General features: G+C 41.8%; 1 protein-coding gene across 4 annotated transcripts in view; it reads right to left on the reverse strand.

Moving 5' to 3' along the window:
• Positions 1-22,389, reverse strand: part of NOSTRIN (nitric oxide synthase trafficking) — a 63,128-nt gene that overhangs the window by 36,790 nt on the left and 3,949 nt on the right. For 3 of the 4 annotated variants that reach the window (XM_027558463.1, XM_027558470.1, XM_027558456.1), the window contains exons 2-3: positions 15,538-15,623; positions 2,487-2,570 (exon numbers count right to left, since the gene is read on the reverse strand). In XM_027558463.1, coding sequence (XP_027414264.1) covers positions 2,487-2,570; positions 15,538-15,623 — 170 coding nt within the window. The remainder of the gene's footprint in view (positions 1-2,486; positions 2,571-15,537; positions 15,624-22,389) is intronic. The other variant, XM_027558478.1, reaches the window with a different exon arrangement.

Below are 22,389 nucleotides of genomic sequence, written 5' to 3' on the forward strand. Positions count from 1 at the left end.
ACAAGGCATCTTTTAGTGTGATAAAAATAGGTACATTTTGATTTTGGTAGAGGCTGCATGGTGTATACTTATAACAAAATTGATCAAAATATATACTTAAAATGTGTGCTTATTATTGCATGTAAATTAAATCTCAGTTGAGTTTTTTGGGTTTTTTTTTTTTTTTGGTCTGTTTGTTTTGCAAGAAATCTTAGTACACTTTCAGGAAGAGAATCTGACTTTTGCCCCTAGGAGGAGCAGGGCAGCAGAGCAGGAACGTGTAGGCATTGACCTCAGAGGGTCTGTGTCTGAATCTACAAGCCCCACTTTGTGCCCTGCTTGACCTTGAAAGAACTCAGTTTCTCTGACCCTCACTTAATTGGTCTTTGAGAAAAGAAATAATTTGGGTTATTATACAAGTACCTCACAGAAATTATATGAGGTAGGTTTTATTTCCATCTTAAATACACTACACACTGGGAGGGAAGATATGGACTTTTCAGGTGGCACAGTGGTAAAGAATCCACCTGCCACTGCAAGAGACTCAGGTTCCCCACTGGGTGGGGAAGATCCCCTGGATGAGAAAATGGCAACCCACTCCAGTATTCTTGCCTGGGAAATCCCATGGACAGAGGAGCCTGGCAGGCTACAGTCCACAGGGTCGCAAAGAGTCAGACTCAACTTAGGGACTGAGCACGAAATTCCTAATTCACCCAGATGATAGGTGATAGAGCCAGAATTAAAACCTGGGCAATCTGAAAACGTCTATTTATATCCAACCAGGGTGCTCTACTAGTTCCTCTGCAGGCTGAAACTGTTAGTCACTCAGTCATGTCCAGCTGTTTGTGACTCCATGGACTGCAACCTACCAGGCTCCTCTGTCTATGGACTTCTCCAGGCAAGATACTGGAGTGGGTTGCCATTCTCAAATCCAGGGGATCTTCCTGACCTAGGGAGTGAACCCAGGTCTCCTGCATTACAGGAAGATTCTTTACCATCTGAGCCACCAGGAACGCCCCAGGCTACTAAAATACTATCCTAAAAATCAGGCTCAAAGTCAGAGCGATTTCAGAGCCACTATTTGCGGTTATAGGATGATGCCTAAGGAGGAGTAGGAATGTTCCACAAGGCTTCTATTTTTTTCTTTCCCTCTTTCTTTTACCATCAGAAGGGGTCTTTGCAATGACACTGCCACTGGGTGACATCTGCAAACAATAGTCAGATCTTTGTAACAAATTATCACTAATGGACTATTTTATAAGAATACCAATATCTTTCCTCTCTTCCCCGAGAGAAGTAATTGACTTCATTTTCAACTGAATTGAAAAAAACTTGTGAACCAACATTTTTTTCAGCACCTGATGTGTTAATGTATTTACATATATTATCTCATTTAATATGCACTCCTGTACCCACCCTCCCCACACACACAAAGGAGCATGTCCTGTTACTCCATATAACAGAAGAGGAAATTAAGGGAGGCCAGGTTATTTGTTGAAAGTCATAAAATTGAGATAAAGCGGGATACCCACTTCAGGACTTCAAGACCTACCGACTTAACAACTCTGTTTCCTAAGTTAGTATCATCACCAAGGCCTTTTCTGAATATGATCTTACGCCTTACAATGACACAGGATGAATTCAATCCTGAAATTCATTATCTGTGTCACACGTTTCTTAAACTCTCCAAGCTTTAAGTCCTTGTGTGTAAATAGGGATCATAAAAAGACTTCTCAGAGATTGTTGTGAGGATTAAAATAAGTGTAGCAAATCTAGAAAAGCATTTAACGCAGTGTCTGGCACACAGTAAGTGCCCAAGAACTGGAAACCAGGCTTGATGCTCTGGACCTGCCACCTTCATAAAAGGAAGCTGGAACTGAACATACGTTGGAGGAAACAGACAGAACAGGCTCCATCTTGAAAGCAGGACTCCACCTTGGGCCGGACTGTGGACTTTGAGCTATGTGCCCAGTATGTACAGAAACAACAAACCAACTGGAAAACCAGAACCGCCCCCACCATGGAAGAGCCCCAGGGCTCGTAGGTAGGCTCTCCATCACCTAAAAGAATACCCTAATTATCTGTGTAACCGAATAGAATCAGAAATTCTATTATGCTTATTGGGGTATGACCACAGGCCTATTGATAATTGTCCATGGTTAGCTACCGAGGCTTAAGGCATACGAATCACGGGTTTAAGGCATACAAATCACGGGTTAACTTTGATTGTATTCTTCTTGTCCTTTATTCAGACTAGTTTCAGAGACTTTGGGGAGGTGGGTTTGAGCATGTACACTTAGGGTATATAAGGTTTTCACAAAAACTGGTCGGGGTTCTTGGTTAAGAGGAGACTCTGCCTTGGGCCTGCTGGTGTAATAAACTGCACTCCACTATCTGCACTATCCTTGTCAGTGAGTCTGTTTTCCGGAATGCGTGGCCACAACAATGTCACTTTTTAAAAATTATTTTTAAGAGTGATTTTTGCCTTACCTCTTCCATGTACTTACTTTTTCTTTGCGCTCTGTAATGTTTTGCTTAGCTTGGTTGCCAGTTTCTGAAGTCCTTTGGCATAATTAATCTCCAGATTTGCCCTGTTAGCAAAGGGAGAGTTGTTGGATAGGATACAATGACTGGAAATCATGAAAAACACAAATACACACACAAAGATTTGAAGGAGGACTCAGGCTGATAATGTAAAGCATAAGGAGATGATTTGTCTACTAGAAGGATTCTCCTGTCCTAGGCGTAATCCTTAAGGATATCCAGGAGAGTCCTAAAAAGGGAGAGAAGTTTTAATTTAACCTTCTTGTACAGTAGCATTATGGGTTGGATTGTGTTCCTGAAAGGTTGTTGCTAAACCACAAAAGACGCCGGGATTCTTGGCCTCCGGAGGAGAAGAATTCAATCGGGGGCCAGAGACAAGGCTTGATTGCTCAGAGCTTTTGTGCAATAAAGTTTTATTAAAGTATAAAAGAGATAGAGAAAGCTTCTGACAAAGACATCAGAAGGGAGCAGAAAGAGTGCTCCCCTGCTAGTCTTTAGCTGGATATTATATAGCTACTAGCAGTCCACTAATTAAAGAAAGGAAATGTCTCAAAACTCAGAGAATGGTACCAGGCCCCTCATCCACAAGATGCATTTTGAAATAATCTTGGCACCAGGTGAGTCATCCTGGGCCATAATACGATTGACATGAATCTTGAAGAAGGGCAGATTTCCATACAACTATATAGTTCCATTAACCCAGATTAGGAGAACAATGTTTGAGTATAACATACTGGTTTGTCTGAGCCTTTAGGCAGAACTGACTTGAAGACTGAGTCTGGGGTGAATACATAGTTCATTAACAAAGCTTAAGACAAACATTTCCATATGAAAAATGCATTGGTTAGCTCAAGGTTTGAGAAAAGTTAAGCTCAGGTGGAACCAGGTGTCATAAAGGCAACACAGAATTTTAAGAGAAACCTCTTTTTAAATTTGTATAGAGAAGGGGGAAAAAAAATGCAACACTAGTTTGTTTCCTTCTGCCATTAAGAGAGAGAAAAAAATGTCTGACACTTGCAGTTTATCTCCTCCGTTTGGAGACCCCTGGCCTTCCTGCTTGTTACTCTCTCATGCTTAAGTCCTAACCCTTTTGTCTGTGAATATGACCTTATTTGAAAATTGAGTCTTTGTAAATGATCAAGTTCAGATGTAGTCACTGGGATGAGCTAGAACTCAATATGGATATGTCCTAATGAAAGGAAGAAATTTGGGCATAGACACACACAGACACACACACGGAGAATGCTGTGTAAAGATGAAGAGGCAGAGAGCTGGATGATGAGTTGCAAGCTAAGGATCCTGAAGGTTAAATGCCAGCAGACCAGAGAAGCTAGGAGAGAGGCATGGAACAGATCTTCCCTATAGTCCCTGGAAGGAACCAACCTGGCCGACGCATTGATCTCAGACTTCCAGCCTCCAGGACTGTGACACAATAATGTTTCTATAGTTTAAGCTACAATAAGTGACAGTAAGACTGGAAGTTTAGTTACCCAGTCTGTGGTGCCTTGCTATGGCAGTCCTTGCAAACTATTCCAACTACGCTCCTACTTATCCTGAGACATAAGAACCGTCAGACTAACTCTAGACTATAATAGCTGGTAATAAGATAATAATGGAATTAACCAAACAGTAACTTTCTAGTTGGGGCTTCCCTGCTGTCTCAGTAATAAAGCATCCGCCTGCTGATGGAGGAGACTCGGGTTCTATTCCTGGGTGGGGAAGTTCCCCGGAAGAGGAAATGGCAATCCACTCCAGTATTCTTGCCTGGAAAACTCCATGGACATAGGAGCCTGGCAGGCTAGAGTCCATGGTGTCCCAAAAGAGTTGGACATGACTTAGCCACTAAACAACAGCATGCTTCCTAATGGGCCAACACGGGATTTAGAAGATGAATTCCCATGAGTTTGTATGCAAGACAAGACCCATTAGGGAATCTGGGCATGCCCCTCAAAAGAAATAGTTCTTTGGGATAGACTGAATCACTCTCATCTTAAACTGATTTTTCTATGTCCCATTCTAGGCCCATCTATAACTAAAATGAAGACACATTTTTATTCATCTCCTCACTTTTCAATGAAAATAATAAAAATGTAAGAAATTAAGTTGAATTTATACCGTGTTTTTCATCTTACCATAGACCAGAGAGTCTTTATTACATATTTTTCAGTCTTTCAATTCTATTTTTATTATAAAATATCTTTAAAAATTATTTATGACTCCGTTTCATTTGGGGAACAATCTCAGGACTCTCTAGTAATTAACTTAATACTTGGATGTTCTCACACAAATTAGACTCAGTGTTATGGACCAAAGAAGGAAAGACAGTTCTATTTTGTAAGTGAAATCCAGATATCATGGGCTATGAACCTGTTGCTAAATTTCTATTCATTTTTCTTCATTAATACAGCTGTGTGCCAAGTTATTCAGGATGTATGTTAAGGCCTAGGTGCAGAAAACACCCATTTGGTAGCAGGCCTTGTTCAAGAATAAGAAAAGGTTAAGACAAATATTTTTAAATAATGAAGATGATAAAGAAATAACTCATAGTGTTTTAAAAAAGATTTCTCTGCTCTTGGAATAAGTTCTGACTGATGGAGAAAGAGAGTCCTGGTTGGCAGCAAGCTCAAAGAGACCACCACCCTCAATGAACTTGAATGTTCTAGAATCCCAGGAGAGGCTGTCACTCAGTAAAGTGGCTTTGCTGCTAAGTCGCTTCAGTCGTGTCCGACTCTGTGCGACCCCATAGAGGGCAGCCCACCAGGCTCCCCCGTCCCTGGGATTCTCCAGGCAAGAATACTGGAGTGGGTTGCCATTTCCTTCTCCAGTGAGTGGCTTTAGAAAACTTTAAAAGGAAGTAATCAGACTTACCTTAAGGGGTTTTATGATAATTAAGATGTGGCAATCACCTAAATAGAGGCTCAAAGACTCTATTTCTATTGATTTCTATTGACCTGCACCACCTGGCCCCTGGCCCTCTTTCTGATTTCTTCTCCTGTCATCCCCTCGTTCACCATACCCTTGTTCAGTAGCCTTATGTCATCCTGCCTCAGGGTCTTTGCACATGTTGTGGCCTCTGCCAGGTAGTTGGTCTACTACATAACCCCATGGCATTCTCCTTCCTGTCAATTTCAACCAGTCTTGTGCAAACATCACTGCCTCAGAGGCCTATTGAAAACAGCATTCTTGTAAGTATCCCCTACAGCTTTATTTATGCCCTAGCATTTATCACTATCTTACATCACATAATTTTTTAGTATGCTTCTATGAACATCTCTAGTGTGTAAGCTCCATCAGGGTCAGGATTTTGTATTACTCATTGCTATATCTCTAGGCTTAGAACAGTGCTTGGCATGTTATTGGTACTCAGCATGTATTTCTTGAATGAATGAATAGACTTCCTATCAGGTCTTGGTTAGAATTTTTAACCAGTCTCCACTACAAGTCTGTTCTCATTTCACTACTTTTGAAAATTTTAAACTGCTGAATTATTTAAATTCAGTCCCACACATTTGAACTGTGCTCAGCTCTGACATCAGTGTACACGACTCTCTAGCACTTGCAACAGCTAGACACATAAACCCTCTCCTAACCCATCCTAACCAGAGGGATCTTTAGGCATTTCATTTCTAGCATTCCTTTCTTGCTTGGAAGCCACACATAGAACATTAAAAGTGATGATGCATTTGTTGAGCTCAGATAGTGATAGACACCGAATGAGTTCTTAATAAATATTAATTTTTCTAATATTGTTAGGGAAGCACACTGATTGAAACCACCCACCCTGGCCAGGCACCATAGTAACCATTTGCATGAGTTGTTTTATGACAGAAGAGGTTCTGGTAAGGAACATGGAACTAATAAACCTCCACCAACCAGAAGAGATCGGGAAAGGTCAAAAGGAGACACCACATGTCCGACCACCTCCCAGAATCCTCCTCTCTGGCATCCATCTTGGCTGAACAAAGCATGCGCCACCAGGAAGGACTCTGAGTCAGAATGACTGGCTAAAGACAACCCGGAAACTAACCCCATCACCGTAAAACCTGAGACTGCAAGTCATGTGGCAGAGCTGTTCTCCTGGGTTCCCTTACCCTCCTGCTCTCCGGCCAGGTGCCGTTTCTCAATAAAATCTCTTGCTTTGTCAGCACATGTGTCTCCTTGGACAATTCATTTCCGAGTGTTAGACAAGAGCCCAGTTTCAGGCCCTGGAAGGGGTCCCCTTTCCTGCAACAATATGATTATGAGTATGTATCCAAAAGAATTTCCAAACATTCAGAACCCCCCAAATATACAGAGACAGAGAGGTGTGGGGGAAAGAAGGCACAATTTTCTCATCCACAGCTCCAGAACCATCCTGAATGGCTCCCCCAGGAAAGGGAATGCTGTCAGGCACAGGCTCTTCCTCAGAATTCAGTTTCACTTTTACACAGTTCTTGCAGGTTGTATAAGATAGCTCAGAGGCTAAGCAGAAATAAAAAAAGACGATGTCAAGAGTGTGAAGCATGGTGTTCCTTTACATCCTTAACCCTTTCTGATTCACCTGCAGGGTCGGGGGGAGAGGGGGCGGAATGGGCTTTGGTGGCAAGAAAGGAGAGGGTCCTGTTCACTTTGAACTGATGGGCTCTTCTGTTTTGAGCTCCGTGTCTCTGCTGGCTTTCTCTCATGAACGGTAGGAAATCAGCCTAGAGAGACCCAATTACCACACAGCATCTCTTGCTTTGGAAGGCTTCTCTTTACATACAATTATCTTAGAAATCTACAGGAAGTGGATTTGTAGTTTTATAGGTTGGTATACAGCTTAAAAATTCTTGTAATCCTGCCCATGAGGTTTGTGTCCAAACAGTGCAGTCTCTCCTGACAAATTTGTGACATGTTGATGAGGCTTGACCTGTGTTTTGTCTACACAGAAACTAGTGACTCCGGCATTTATTATACAACATGACAGGCAACATTCTAAGTGCTTCAGGTATGTTTCCTTATAACCTGCAATCACTCCCATCAGGAAGGCACACTGACTCTACCCATTTCATGGAGGGGAACGCTGAGGCACAGAGTTTAGTCGGTAACTTGCCCTGCTGGAGGTCACTCATGAAGAAGTGACAGCTGGGATGCAAACCCAGGTAGTCTGGCTCAAGAACCCGCCTGCCCAGCACTCCACTCTTCTGCCTCTGAAACTGGAGAATTACAGGGGAGTCAGAAGCAAATGCTTTTCAAAATTGACACTGCCTCTCTCTCTGCCTTTAACTGCAGTGTTCTGATTCACCACAACTCGTGAGGCTTAGCAGGTAGAAATGGGATCACAGCAGCCTAGGAGAAGACAGAATGAGCTTCCTGGGGCTTCTTCCAAAAGCATCTGTGCAGTTCGTTGTAAGGCGCTTTCCTGGATGAGGAGGGGGAGGTCTTGAGGGTCTAGAAAAGTGGGGGAGGAGGGGTTCTGATATCATATGTCACCAAGGTAGCCCTCTGAGGCCAGAATGAGCTGGACACAGCCTCTCTGAGCAGCACAATTGTGCCCTTTGTCTCTCTGCCTTCAATACTCTAATGGTAGCCCTACTACATAAATATATTCGTTTCCCTGGTGGCTCAGATGGTAAGGAATCTGCCTGCAATGCAGGAGACCCAGATTCGATCCCAGGGTTGGGGAGATCTCCTGGGGAAGGAAATGCCAACCTAATTCATTATTCTTGCCTGGAGCATTTCATGGACAGAAGAGCCTGGCGGGCTACAGTCCATGGGGTCCAAAGAATTGAACATGACTTAGAGACTTAAACCACCACAATACATAAATACTACATATATTTCATATTTAACACCAACATTCAGAACTTCCCTGGTGGCTCAGATGGTAAAGCATCTGTCTACAATGTGGGAGACCTGGGTTCGATCCCTGGGTTGGGAAGATCCCCTGGAGAAGGAAACGGCAATCCACTCCAGTACTATTGCCTGGAAAATCCCATGGACAGATGAGCCTGGTAGGCTACAGCCCATGGGGTCGCAAAGAGTCATCAACCAAGTGAAACAGGTTGCAGTTATTTCCTCTTGCATTTTAACACTAATGACCATTTCAGAATCCCCAGCAGATCACCCTACATGTCAGAAGGTAAGGAAATGAGAAAGTGGGAAGGATGAACTTGTGTACAGGAGGGGAACATGTTGCTAGGCTCCTTTTCTGGTGAGTTTGCTTACAACTGAAAAGCTCTCTGGCCTCTGAACCTAAATGGCTTTATCTTAGCAGAGGTTAATGGGTAAATTCCTCCCCAGAGAAAAATCACTCTAAAAAGCCACATTCCAACTGGTAAGTGTGGAGAGAGCTGTCATTGTTATAGGTTAGAATGCTTGCAAATTGAAACAAACACCGCCATGTGGCTCATCTGTTTAGGGTCCCATGAAGCAGAATATACATCCTTTCCGAATTCCTGCTAAAAAGAAATTAATGGACAGAGTCAGAAAGGGACATGTTTTCCCAAGGCAGACATGGCAATGCGCACCCCCAGCCACACTGGTTTCTTCTAAGGCATGTGCTTTAATATGGCTCCTAGTCTAGAAGACACCACATGTGAAGAAAGTCAACAGAGGCAGAGTTAACCTCAAATTGAGACATGGACTTTTCCCCCCTCATTAAAATAATTGGAAACTAGTTTATAAGAACATTGAGCTAATGTTCTAGCCCTACAGCTACTGTATCTAATAGGAGTTGAGATTCTCTCTCCAAGCAATTGTCTTGGCACATGTGAAATTGATGATGTATCTTTTTGGATGGGTAATTCAATCTTGGAATATTCCAGTGAGTCTTAATAATCCCTGACCAGGGAAATGGCATGCACTGACTTTTAATCCAGTTATATTCTAATTTCCTCTCAGCATGTGGAGGCAGGTCAACACATTTTCATTAGCAATAATGAAGATCAACCAATAAGTCAAAGACTAACATTTGTCTTAGATTTGAAAATAAATCATATTTAAAAAAACATGAGAGACAGAAAATATGTGGTATCAGATTCAATATTTTAGACAGGGCACAAATTAAATTGTAAGACTATAAGTGACCAGGTAATCAATTTTCGAGTGCTCTACTCTAAGAAAATTAAGATGATAAAAAGAGATTAAAAATGAAAACTGTAGCTGCTTCTGTGTCTATGAGGAATTGGTTAAAATTGAACGAAGGCTCTCAAGACTGAAAACAGCAGGTGACAACCCTCCCCCCTTTATTATGAATTAAGAAGAAATTTTAGTCTGAAACTCTTTGCAATATCACACCCCCATTCCTGGCCTCCTGCTTTCTATCAGCAACAGCTTCTTGGGACCTGATATGCTGACATGTTCCACACAAGCTTTATCAGTTTGCCATTTGAAAGATAGCGGCAAGCTCATACAAATAGGCTGTATATAAAAGTTAATAACAATTTGAAAATTGAAAGACATTTTTACACAGGTACTACTTTTTGAGCAGTGGGATTCTCTGGCTAGCGAACCATACCCACTTCATCATTATTCATTGCCTTTATTCTGGTTCCTGAGAACAGTGTCTAAAAGGAGAACTAGGAAGATGAGACTTGGAGGTCACGCTGCTTGGGTGTCCAGTCTGGGAGTTTCACTGAGTCTCTGCTTGCTTCTGGCCCAGGGGATGCACAGCTAAGGTTGGTCTAGCACCTCAGATCCTCTGGGTCTTAATTCTTGAACTGAGTGAGTTTATGTGGGTGGGGAGAGGGAGCTTTGTTGTGGGGGAAGTCAGGTGAAATAGATAAGAAAGGCAGTTTTTAAAACTTTTCAACTGGAAAGCAAATGTTATACAGAATCCCACCATATTATATAGATGCTGTGTTCTGAATAAGTGGGAACAGGAATGAAAAAGGGTGCTGAGTCCCGCCCATTAATTTCTTCCTACCTGCTAAAGTGACCCCTGAGAGCTTTCCACAGACCCCTTTGCTACCAGGTACAAAAGCCACTGGGCTTGATGACCACAGGTGTCCCTTACCATAGAAAACCCTAATACGTTGTGAAGGGAACTGGATCACTCCCATAGCTGTGCCCCAAACGGCCTGCCCGCTTGGAAGATGCCCTCACGCCATGCCTGTGTAGATCTGAGTAGAAATTACAATATGCCACCTTTTCCATACCCCCATCTGTAAGTTAGGGGTGGGATAGAGTATTCACATAGTGCATTGGATTGTGAGACTTTAAGTAAGAGAAACCAAAGATAAGATACATTTAACACACTTCCTGGTCTCTTCTATGATTTTATTATTCTCTTCTAGCTTTTGTTCAAAATACTCTATAAGTACATTTCTTTGACACACTCATTTATTACTCCTTGTAAAGAGCATAACTTAAACTTCTAAAAAGTGTGAGGTTGTGAGTGCCTAAAGGCACAGAATCACTCCTGAGAATACATTTATTCCCTCAGTGAGCATCCAATGAATGCCTACTCTGTGCAAGTCATGTGGGATACAAAGACCCTTAAGGAGTTCAGCGTCCAGTAGTGGAGACAGACAAGTGAACAGAAAGGCAGTACTGCCACAGCAGAGATAAATACTAGTGGAGTCTTGACCAGGAGGCCAACCAGACTGAGATGACTGAATTCTGAAGAATGCATTGAGTGGAAGCTGGCAGTGAAGGTAGAAGTGCCTCCTGGGCAGAGGATACAGCATGTACAACTGCCAGGACCCATGATGGCAGGTAGGAAGGGTGGGGAGGTGATTGCAAGTGGTTCTACAAGCAGCGACCATAAGTAAGATGGAGAGATGTGATCTGAAAGATGTGATCTTAGAGATGTGATATTTAAGCTGATCTTAAAGTTCCTTCTATGAAATACTACAAAGGCTGAATTTTATACTAAAGGTCATGGAAACTTCTGAAGGGTCTTAAACAGGGTCCTGACCACAAAGTGAAAGATGTCTTAGATGCTCCCTAGTTGAGGCAACTTGCTTGGGTGAGAAAAATTAGATCCTCTGAAGGGACACAGCTCTGAGCCCAGGTACCAGACATGAAGGTTGAGAGTGAATTAAATTTCTACTTTCACAATGCCCCTCAGCCAGGTGCCTTCATGCAGTGTACAAACTGCCCAGCAGCAGGGCAGTACCCCCAGGCAGAGGACAGGTTAAGAGTGCTCTGCCAGAACAATGGCAGAGGCCATGAAATGAAAACAAAGCTAGAGGAGCAGAGGTGTTTGGAAGAGAGAAATATAAGGACTTGGTCATGAGTTGAGACAGCAGAGGAGCTTCCCTGGTGGCTCACACAGTTAAGAATCTGCCTGAAATGCAGAATACCTGGGTTCGATACCTGGGTCAGGAAGATCCCCAAAGAAGGGAAAGGCTACCCACTCCAGTATTCTTGCTTGGAGAATTCCATGGACAGAGAGCCTGGTGGGCAAACAGTCCAAGGGATTGCAGAGTCGGACATGACTGAGCAGCCACTGATTACTGAGACAGAAGAAGGGGTCATGGGTGGCTCCCCCATACTGGGCTTGACTGGGTGGGCAGAGGTCCTGGTAATCATGGTTAAAAATCCAGAAGGAGTGAGTACCAGCTTTGGCGAAAAGCTGATCAACTCTATTTGGATAAGCTTCCATTGTGGTTTCATGGAGCATTCAGCTGGAAATGTCCAATAGCCTGTTGGATATACGGTTTGAAGTACAGGTTAAGACGTATTGCCTAGTACATATGGAAGCTATCAATACGCAGAAAAGGGCTGAAGTTGTGGGAACTAAGATCACTCAAGCTATGGTAGACTAGAAAAGATAAGGATTTATTAAAGATTTCATTTTAATCACTTATCTTTTATTGACAGCCTCTGCAATGCCTTGTAGATGAAACAATGACCAACTACACTTCCTTCTTTGTTTTCTTCTTTTATTTTTAATTAAAAAAATGTTTTATGTCCAGAGTTGTGGTACTTGCTGTTTGAAAACCTGATCTTAAGCTTTCATAGAGGAAAAAAATAATTGATTTTTCCCATCAAAGCCTGTTTACACTTCAGCTATGTGGGGCAGGGAACCAAATGTTCAAACAGTTTCTAGAAATGTGCCTTTGTCTTTTTGGATCTGATCTGTGATTGTTTTGAAGTGAATGTGATGGCTTTGGCATTAGGCATTTTAGGAGCTGCTGTGTGTTTCTGGCTAAATCTGAGTTGCTACTACAAAAAAAGGAAACTGAAGCAGCTAATTAGATAAAAGAAGCTAAGCACAGCCATGAATTACAGAATTTCCAGGCAAAATGGTGTTTCAATTCCAACACACTTTTCTATCACCACCAATTAGAACAAATGCAAGAAGGCAGCTGAGCTTGGAAATAGAACATTATCTGGCCTTGAAGCTTGATTGGGATGCAGTCCCTTGTAGCCAGGAGCTAATACAGATGTGTTAGCAGAAGCACATTCCAATGGATTCTTAAGCAAGGTGTCTGCAACTGTTAATATCCAAGGATAGTAAGGGCCCTGTTTAACAATACAGGTGTAATAATAAGAAAATAAACCTTAAACTAGCTTTCGTTTTTTTAATTCAATCTACAAATATTTACTGAATGCATTTTATGTGGCAGGTATTCTTAAGCACCATATGTCCTCTCACTAAATCTTTCATATGTTGGCTGCTGGATTTGTCTTCATGAATTTCTATGTCATGATTTTCTATGTCTCAGTAGAAATGCCTGCTGTACGTATTCTAAGGGTACCCTTTTACTTGTCTGATGGGGTTTCCTGTTACTTGTCTATACTCTTAAGTAATACGATGTTCTCAGTCACTCAGTGATGTCCAACTCTTTGCAATTCCATGGACTGTAGCTCACCAGGCTCCTGTGTTCATGGGATTCTCCAGTTAAGAATACTGAAGTGGGTTGCCATTCCTTTCTCTAGGGGATCTATCCCACTCAGGCACTGAACCCCGGTCTCCTGCATTGGAGGTAGATTCTTTACTGTCGAGTCATTAGGAAAGCCAAAGTAATATGATAGCTTCTTTCCAAGGGTATTGGCTTTCTAGGCATTTTCCTAATACCAAGGAAAGATTCATATGTAATAAGCCCATCTTATTTTGCATTTAAGAGGAAAATAAGCGGAGTGCTCATGTCTGGATAACTGGTGGGAAACAGCTTTTTATCTTTTGTATGTCTAGGGAACTAACTACTGATAACTAACTACAGGATGGGGACAGTGAAGGCAAGTGTAATACAAGCTATGTTGGTTGCGACCACGCCTCCTTTTGATATGGTAATTATGTTCTCAAACACTTCTTTGGAAGAGATAGGAACCTCAGAATCACTCCCAGTGGGAAAGAAATGACCCAGTCATGGAGGGAGGTAGCATCTGTCTTTGCCAGCTGACACGTAGGGAATTTGTTGGGAAAAAAAATACAATATACCGCATATTCATAGATTAGTAGGGACTTTGTGTCCATTAGAAAACAATTCTTTGGAAACACCTACTCTTTTAGCATGGATGATATCCTTTAGGTTAACTACATGATCCAAGAGCTGAGCAAAGGATGGAGAGCTTCAAGCTCAAGTGTGAGGTGGCATTGCAAAATGTACATTTATCAGGAATAAATATAAAGCAACTCACACAAGGTATCTTGGTTAAGGGGAAATGATTTAATTGTGAAAGATTAGCTTTGCCCATTGTTCAGGAAAGCATTCATTGCATATACAATCTAATAGCCAGCATAATTCTTTGGGTCTAGGTAAACCATTAGATCCCCTCTTTGTATTTATGCTATGGAATTTTTACCCCAGAGATGTGCACATAATTTTGCTAGATTTTCAAATTCTATATTCTGCTCTGCTGCTGCTGCTGTTAAGTCGCTTCAGTCATGTCCGACTCTGTGTGACCCCATAGATGGCAGCCCACCAGGCTCCGCTGTCCCTGGGATTCTCCAGGGAAGAACACTGGAGTGGGTTGCCATTTCCTTCTCCAATGCATGAAAGTGAAAAGTGAAAGGGAAGTCGCTCAGTCGTGTCTGACTCTTAGTGACCCCATGAACCACAGCACCCCAGGCCTCCCTATCCATCACCAACTGCGGGAGTCTACCAAAACCCATGTCCATTGAGTTGGTGATGCCATCCAACCATCTCATCCTCTGTTGTCCCCTTCTCCTCCTTCCCTCAATCTTTCCCAGTATCAGGGTCTTTTCAAACCTGGTTACTTCTTTATAAAAGCATGTTTGAACTCTCCTGTATCTTTCCTTGGCCTCATTCACTGGTCCTGATAAAGCTATGTTCTTTATCAGGACCAGTGAATGTTCTCCCTTGCTCTTGACTTACTAACACAGGATGCAATTAACTCAGGCATCTTTGCTCTTATGGCACACGTACAGTATTTTAAACTTGAAATGGGTTCCCTTGAAAGAATAACCAATCTCTTTTGAAGGTCTCTTTGGAATTGTTTATTACAGAACTGTCGACACGTAGAGAAATGGCCTAAGCACACTGTAGGCCCAATTCAATCCTCGGGGACTCTAATTTTAAGCAGGAATTTTTGTAATTTCTTGCCTGAGTTAAGTGTGTTCATTTCAGCATAATAAAGAGCTTTACACATGATCAAGTGTAGTATTAAGAGAAGATGATACTGAAAATGGTGACTCTATTCATCCATGTCCTCACTCAACAGACACTTACTGAAGAAGTCAAAAGGCCAGACTCTGAGAGCTCAGCATACAAAGATGAGTAAGACACAGCTGCTGCCCTTGCCAGGGAGACAGAAAAGCAGACGAATAATTGCCATCAGTGTGAAGAGCACAGTAATGGGAGTATAGATCAGGCACAATGGTGGGCCCCAGGAGAGGGTGATAATCAGAGGGACTTGACTGAGCTTTCCCAAGCAGAATTACTTCCTGTTGTTTCCTGATTTTTATGGTACCCCAGTGATAAATGTGCAATAGCGAAGAATCACTCTTCAGACCGATTTCTCAAGTACCAAAATATAACACTGCGTTCTGGAAAGTAGGACAGCTTGTAATCACTCCTCCAGTCTTGTCGCTGGCTGCAACTAAAGAGGAAAAACTGCTCCGTGCAAACATGCATTTTGTACCTTTGCTGAAGAATGGATGTGATCTGCTTGCAGAAATCTTCTCCATTTTGAGAAAACTCCTTCAGGTTCTTGTATACTTTATTATACTGAAACAGAAAAGATGTACAGAAGGGTTAGGAGCACTCCCAAAGACCGAACTGCTGTAAATTCAGAATGCTGCTGTGATGAGGGCTGTCTTCGTAAATGATCCTGCAGCTACAGAATGCACACTTTGATGAGTTCTTAAAAATAAAGAGGAAGTCTCTTCTGTCTGGATGTGAAAGACTCTAGAGAACTTTTCAAAAATAGAGCTGGTCTATCTGTTTCTTCCTAGGCCAAATGCAAACTCTTCATCAGTGGGTGAAGTTGGATTCCTGTCACTCCTTTTAGTCCCAGGAAAGCTAAAAATACATCCTAAAATACACTGCAGATTCATGTTATGTCACCCCCACAAATTCCAATATATTTCTGGACCTCATGACAAACCCTGAACCATTAAAGTGAGTCTTTCTTGACTGTGATAGAAAACGTAAGTGAATAATTTGTTAATAAAATTTCTCCTAGTCCCCTCTATATCTCATTGAACTTTCGTAATAAGAATGTTATAATAATGAGGTGAACATTTTGGTTGAACCAAACCTTTATATATTTATAAATAAACCTTTATCAGTGTATCTATATATGAATTTAGTTGTAGACAAAAATATTCCAATCGAGAGATTTTTGTCATGTGGCTCAAAACTCCACAATGTTCTTCTGAACATTGTATTCCTGAGGCTAGACATAGATGATGATTGTCCATAGGAAGAGGGTGTCAGTTGATTCTGCTGCTTTCCTGACAACAGAGTGGGTGAGAGAGGTGATCTAGTCTCAAACACATCATCTCGGTGTTTCCATCTGGGAGATGGGATGGCCCATGTCATTTTTCAAACCGAGATTGCACCCAGGAGGATGCAAATTCTGTGTAGACTGAGTGTCATGCAGTGACTCTTTGCTCAGACAATGAGCCAGCCCCTTTCTGACCTCAGATGTCGTGGGCATGCTGCTGGTCACCCTGCTGAGAAGGAGAAAGGACAGGAAACTCAGACTTCCTGAGAACCTCCTATGGGACAACCATGTTTCCATACAGGAATCTTCAGTTCAAGACAACTTCTCAGCTGTCAGCCAGCACCTGGAGTAAGGGGCTGGTAGACTGGCAAATAGGACAGAGGGCACAGAGGAATAAAATCCTGGAGAAAGGACCAAAACAGGCCCCTACCTGCAGGGGTGGGACCAACCGACACTAGGATGTAGTGACATAGTCTTATAGATACCACATCCTTTGATCTTTATGCAGTAGTTTAACTTTCCCCTGAATTTAACACAGAAAGCCACCACAGGACCTGGTAGATGCACAATAGGAGAAAACAGCCTCACTGAAACCACCCAGAACACAAGGACTGGGGTCAGAGTGCAAAGGTCTTTAGAAGGACATTGTTGACTCCTAAAGCAAGGTTTGCAAAATCACAGGTTTACAGCACCGTCAGACACCTGGATAAGGGAGGAGCAGGCTGGGAACGGTGAGCTGGAGGGACAGCTGCCACAGTAACTCTGGACCACAGACCAGCTTTCTTGTCCAAAAAAGCTGAAATGAGGATTGGGATCTGAAAATATATATTTTTTTTAATTGCAGCAAACGAGTCACAAACTTTTAAACTATCTTCCAAGCAAGCAAAACACACTTGGGTGTAGCCTTCATTATGAAGAAATGACTCTCTCAAATGAACTTACTTACAAAACAGAAAGAGACTCATGGACTTCAAAAATGAATTTATGGTTGCTCGGGGGAGGGGATAGTTAGGGAGTTTGGGAAGGTCACTGCTGTATTCAAAATGGATAACCAACAAGGACCTATTGTATAGCACATGGAGCTCTACTCAGTGTTATATGCCAGCCTGGATGGGAGCGGGTTTTGGGTTTTGGATGCAAGTATATGTATGGCCAAGTCCCCTTGCTGTTCACTGAAATTACAACAACATTAATAGGCTATACGTGCTCAGCTGTGTCCAACTCTTTGCAACTCTCTGGACTATAGCCCTCCAGGCTCCTCTGTCCATGGGGTTTTCCAGGCAAGAAGACTGGAGTGTAGAGCCATTCCCTTCTCCAGGGGTTCTTCCTGACCCAGTGATTGAACCCACATCTCCTGTGTCTCCTGCATTGGCAGGTGGATTCTTTAACACTGAGCCACCTGTGAAGCCGATTGGTTATACCTCAATACAAAATAAAGTTTAAAGTTTGCAAAGAAAAAAAGAAATGATTCTCCTCTGAGGCATGAGAGTAAAATCACAGTGTGGCAACCAAGATTTCTCATTTTTATTTTCATAAACGTAAATTGTTATCTGTGAATGACATGATACTCTCAGGCCTCTTCTTCCCCTTACAAGTACAATGGGAGAGTTTGGTAAGCACTTTAAAATTGCTTAGCTTTTTTGTTTATTTCTTAGTCACCTAAACATTTTCACTAAGTTCTCCCTTAAGCCTTTTATTTCCTTCCCATAACACTGAATAACATCAATAAAACATAACTAGGTATCATGAAAAGAAAATAGAGAAATGTTAAGCAGGCGCATGCCCTTGGAATAAAGTCATTTCTCAACCTCTCTCCCCCTTATGTGTAGCCATGCAATTAAATGCTTCCCAAAGGGAGATGGGTGAAATTCCTTCCTCCTCTTTCCTGAATCTGGGAATTAAAATGACAGCTGTGCCAGAAGGTTATCTTGAGGGTGGATGCCACATGCTAAGATTTTAGGTCAGAAAGAGAGAGAGCCTGGATCCTGAGGGCCTCTACCTGAGCCCTAACTCTCTACTTAGGGACGTATTTTATGTATGGGAGGACTATAACAGTAGACTTTCTTTGTCAAAGCCACTCTTATTTTGCATTTCTAAAATATATAGCTAAACATTGTCCTAAATCAGAGTCTGTTTTTTTTTTTTTAACATCTACAAGTGATTTATTTATTGTTTGTTTTATTTTTACAATGTTGTGTTGGTTTCTGCCATACAACGATGTGAACTAGCCATAATTATACATATATCTCTTCCCTCCCTCGCCTCCCCCAATCCCACCCTCCAGGTCATCACAGAGCCCAGACTTTTTGTTTTAAATTATGAAACATTATTATGTTTCAGAAATAATAATAATACATACACTAATTATGATATCCCTTTATATTCTTGCTACCTAAGTTACAGAGATAACAACACATTTCTGCTCTTTTTTCAACATTGCAATATTGTGATATTTTCTTTCTTTCTTTCTTTTTTTTGACCAGGCCAAGCTGCTTGTGGGATCTCAGTTCCCTGACCAGAGCTTGAACCCAGGCTACACAATGAAAGCCTGGAATCCTAACTACTAGGCCACCAGAGAACTCTGTTTCTGCTCTTTTTAAGCAACATTTTCTTTCCTTTTCATAATTTCTTTGACTATTCTTGTGCAATTATTCTTCCCTATGAACATTTATCTAATTACAATTTTTAAAAATCCCCACTGAGATCTTAATTGGAATTGCATTACATCTATATATCTCAATTTGAGGAAATTAACTTTTTTATGGTATTTAGACTTCCCATCCAAGGGCACAGTAAGTCTTTTCATTAGTTCAAATCTTATTTCATGTTCAATAAAATTTTATGATTTTTTTTATAGGTCCTGTAGCATTCTTATTTATTTAGAAATATCTCAAAGTATTACATAGTATTAAGCAGTGTCTTTTGAAATAGCAGCCTGTTTCTCTCTCTAGTTTACACCAAAGCAGAAATAAAGACTCAACAAAAACATCAGGGGGCCATGTGCAGGGGAGAAAGATTTGGATGCTTGCTTGCAAAGTGAGTTTTTCTGCTCTTAAACACTATAAGGTCCAATTTCGGCTATCTGATGCAAAGAGCTGAGTCAAGACTCTAATGCTGGGAAAGATTGAAGGCAAAAGGAGAAGCGAGTGGCAGAAGATGAGATGGTTAGATAGTGTCACTGACTCAATGGACATGAATTTGAGCAAACTCCAGGAGATAGTGGAGAACAGGGATGCCTGGTGTGCTGCAGCCCAGCAGGTCGCAAAGAGTCGGACATGGCTCAGTGACTGAACAATAACAAGGCGGAGACAAAGCAGAGAGCCAGATGGAAGGATTTGGAGCCTTCAGAGCAGAAGTGAGGAGAAGAAACTCCCACCTGGAAAACCAGGAGTGGAGGGAAGGGTCTCTGTGATGAGTTGTCTGAGGGCACGGACCCCCGCAGCCCACCATCACCAGTAGAGACGATTTGCAACCAAAGTCCTGGGGAAAGAATCGGGTGTCTTAGACACCATGTGTGAGGATGGGGCCACTAAGAGAAACCTTGTCCCTAACGGAAGTGGGAATGAGCAGAACTGGTTGAGAATTTTTCCCTGTCCTGGGGCTACTGCATTTCCTGAACTTATCAAGGCATCAAAACTCTCCAAGACACATTTAAAAAATACCATCTTCCGAGAACAGCACTGAAACATGTATATTACCATATGTAAAATAGATGATCAGTGCAAGTTTGATTCATGAAACAGGGCACGCAAAAGCCTGTGCTCAGGGACAACCCAGAGAGATAGGGTGGGCAGGAAGGTGGGGGAGGGGGGTTTAGGATGGGGGGGACACATGTATACCTGTGACCAATTCATGTTGATGTATGGCAAAAACCATCACAATATTGTAAAGTAATTATTCTCCAATTAAAATAAATAAATTAATTTTTAAAAATACTATCTCCAGAAGACTAGTTCTAGGAAGTCAGACAGCTCTGAAAGTTTATAAACCAGTGATTCAAAACTCAACTGCTTTTAGTGTAGAGTGGGTGAGCTATGGAAGTCTGGAGACCGCCTATCTTTTTCAAAGGTATTCATAGTTATCTATTTTAAATAAGAGTCTGCTCAAATCAATCATATCTTATGGCTTCAACTGCCCCTGAGAGTCCCGGTTTTAGATTTTGGAAGATTTCCTGTCATTTAATAGACTAGTACTTCCTTTTTTCACATCATGGTATCTGTAGAAAATGATATCTGTGCTAGAACAATGTGATAAATGGACAAAGTTGTTCAAGGCAGAGGCAACTGGCCACTGAGCTCAGCCCCCCAGCTATACCCCACCTGTAACCCCTCCCCCAAACCAGTGTGCAGATACACACAAGTTAGGAAATTCTTCAATACATTACATTGTTGTTAACTCAATGATCAAATAAAAATGGGATGTTCTGCTTATTACAGCAATGGGGAGAATCTTTAACTCTACATACAATGTACTGGACACTCCCCAACAAACTGAGATAAACAGACTGAGATAAAGGTGACATCAATAAATAAAAAAGTTGCTAAGAATACCTTCATTATTTCAGCATAACCACTTCTTTAGATTCATAGATTCTGTACTTTTCATCTTGTACTATCTATTCAGACTTGAAGATAAAAGCTGTGGAAAGCAGACTTGTGTAAACATCAAAGCAGACCCCAGAGACAATCTCATCCTGCAAGTGTGTGTGTGTGTGTGTGTGTGTGTGTGTGTGTGTGTGTAGGGGGTGGGGTGCATATGTAAGCAGAAAATCTTGAGACCTTCTCTGCTTTGGGAGGATGAAATCTCTTGACCTTGGCTTTGGCTTTCCCTCTCCTCTCCCATCTCTCCTCCCCACTCTGTCTCACCCAGCAGAGGGGTCTCTGAAGGGATTCCATGAACCACAGTTTGGAAACTACTAAAGTCCAATCCTCTTATTTTATAGTTAAGGCCCAAACAGCAAAAGATAGCTTCATTAGTTAGGGACAGAACTGTGATTAAAAATGTTAGGGGAGCAAATCAATTAGAGAATCCATCAGAAATAAATATATTTTATAAACAGGTAGTCAGTATAATCATGCTTCCCTGGTAGCTCAGCTGGTAAAGAATTCGCCTGCAATGAGGGAGACCTGAGTTCGATCCCTGAGTGGGGGAGAGTCCCCTGAAGGAGGGCATGGCAACCCACTCCAGTATTCTTGCCTGGAGAATCCCATGGACAGAGGAGCCTGGCGGGCTACAGTCCACAGGGTCACAAAGAGTCGGACAAGAAGGAAGCAACATAGCACGCACACATGCAGATAACCACACTAAGTGAACTCAGAGTGGCATTACCTTTCAGCATTATGAGCAGTGCAGATGGCCCCTCATCGTCATCAACGGGCACAGAAGAGTTTGCTCTGCTCAGAGTAATGTGGAAGATCATTTTTTCATGTTCTTTTTCCACCTACTGAGCTTTTGAATATCCCACCCCTTACCAAATATTCATTCCAAGAAAGACCCTACTGTTGATCTTACATCTCCCTATGAATTTACTGTATGAACAGGCTGCTTTTCCCTGGGGTCATTAATTACCGGGAAAAAAAGATTTTTTCCTGATAAAGAGATTGCAGACTGGTGGAGAAATAAGTGGGATCTTTCTGAGACCCTAAAAATCCCTTTAGGTAGACAGCTGATATACACAGACATTTCCTATTCTGCCGGTAAGAAAGTGTTTCTGCCCAGCACTTGTAAGCAAATTCTGTTGGATAAATAATATCTTTACAAAAAAACTTAGTAATCTAGGCAAATGGAACATGAAATGAAAGATGAAAAATGAAAATGAAAATACTCTATATCCACCTTGGCCTACCTGTTCTTTCTAACTTTCCATGTTTTGAATGATTAAGAAGGTAAAATTCAGCTAGTCTAGAAAAATTCACTTTATTCTAAGTGCCAGTATGAAAAGTTTGGAGGCTTTTTTTTGGTGGGGGAGGGGTAATGATGATCTACATAGTGTTAAACAAACCTGATATTCTACTTAAATTTAATTAAATAAGCTTTTGTTCAATG

This window comes from Bos indicus x Bos taurus, chromosome 2 (assembly GCF_003369695.1).
Source record: "Bos indicus x Bos taurus breed Angus x Brahman F1 hybrid chromosome 2, Bos_hybrid_MaternalHap_v2.0, whole genome shotgun sequence".
Taxonomy (NCBI): Eukaryota; Metazoa; Chordata; class Mammalia; order Artiodactyla; family Bovidae; genus Bos; species Bos indicus x Bos taurus.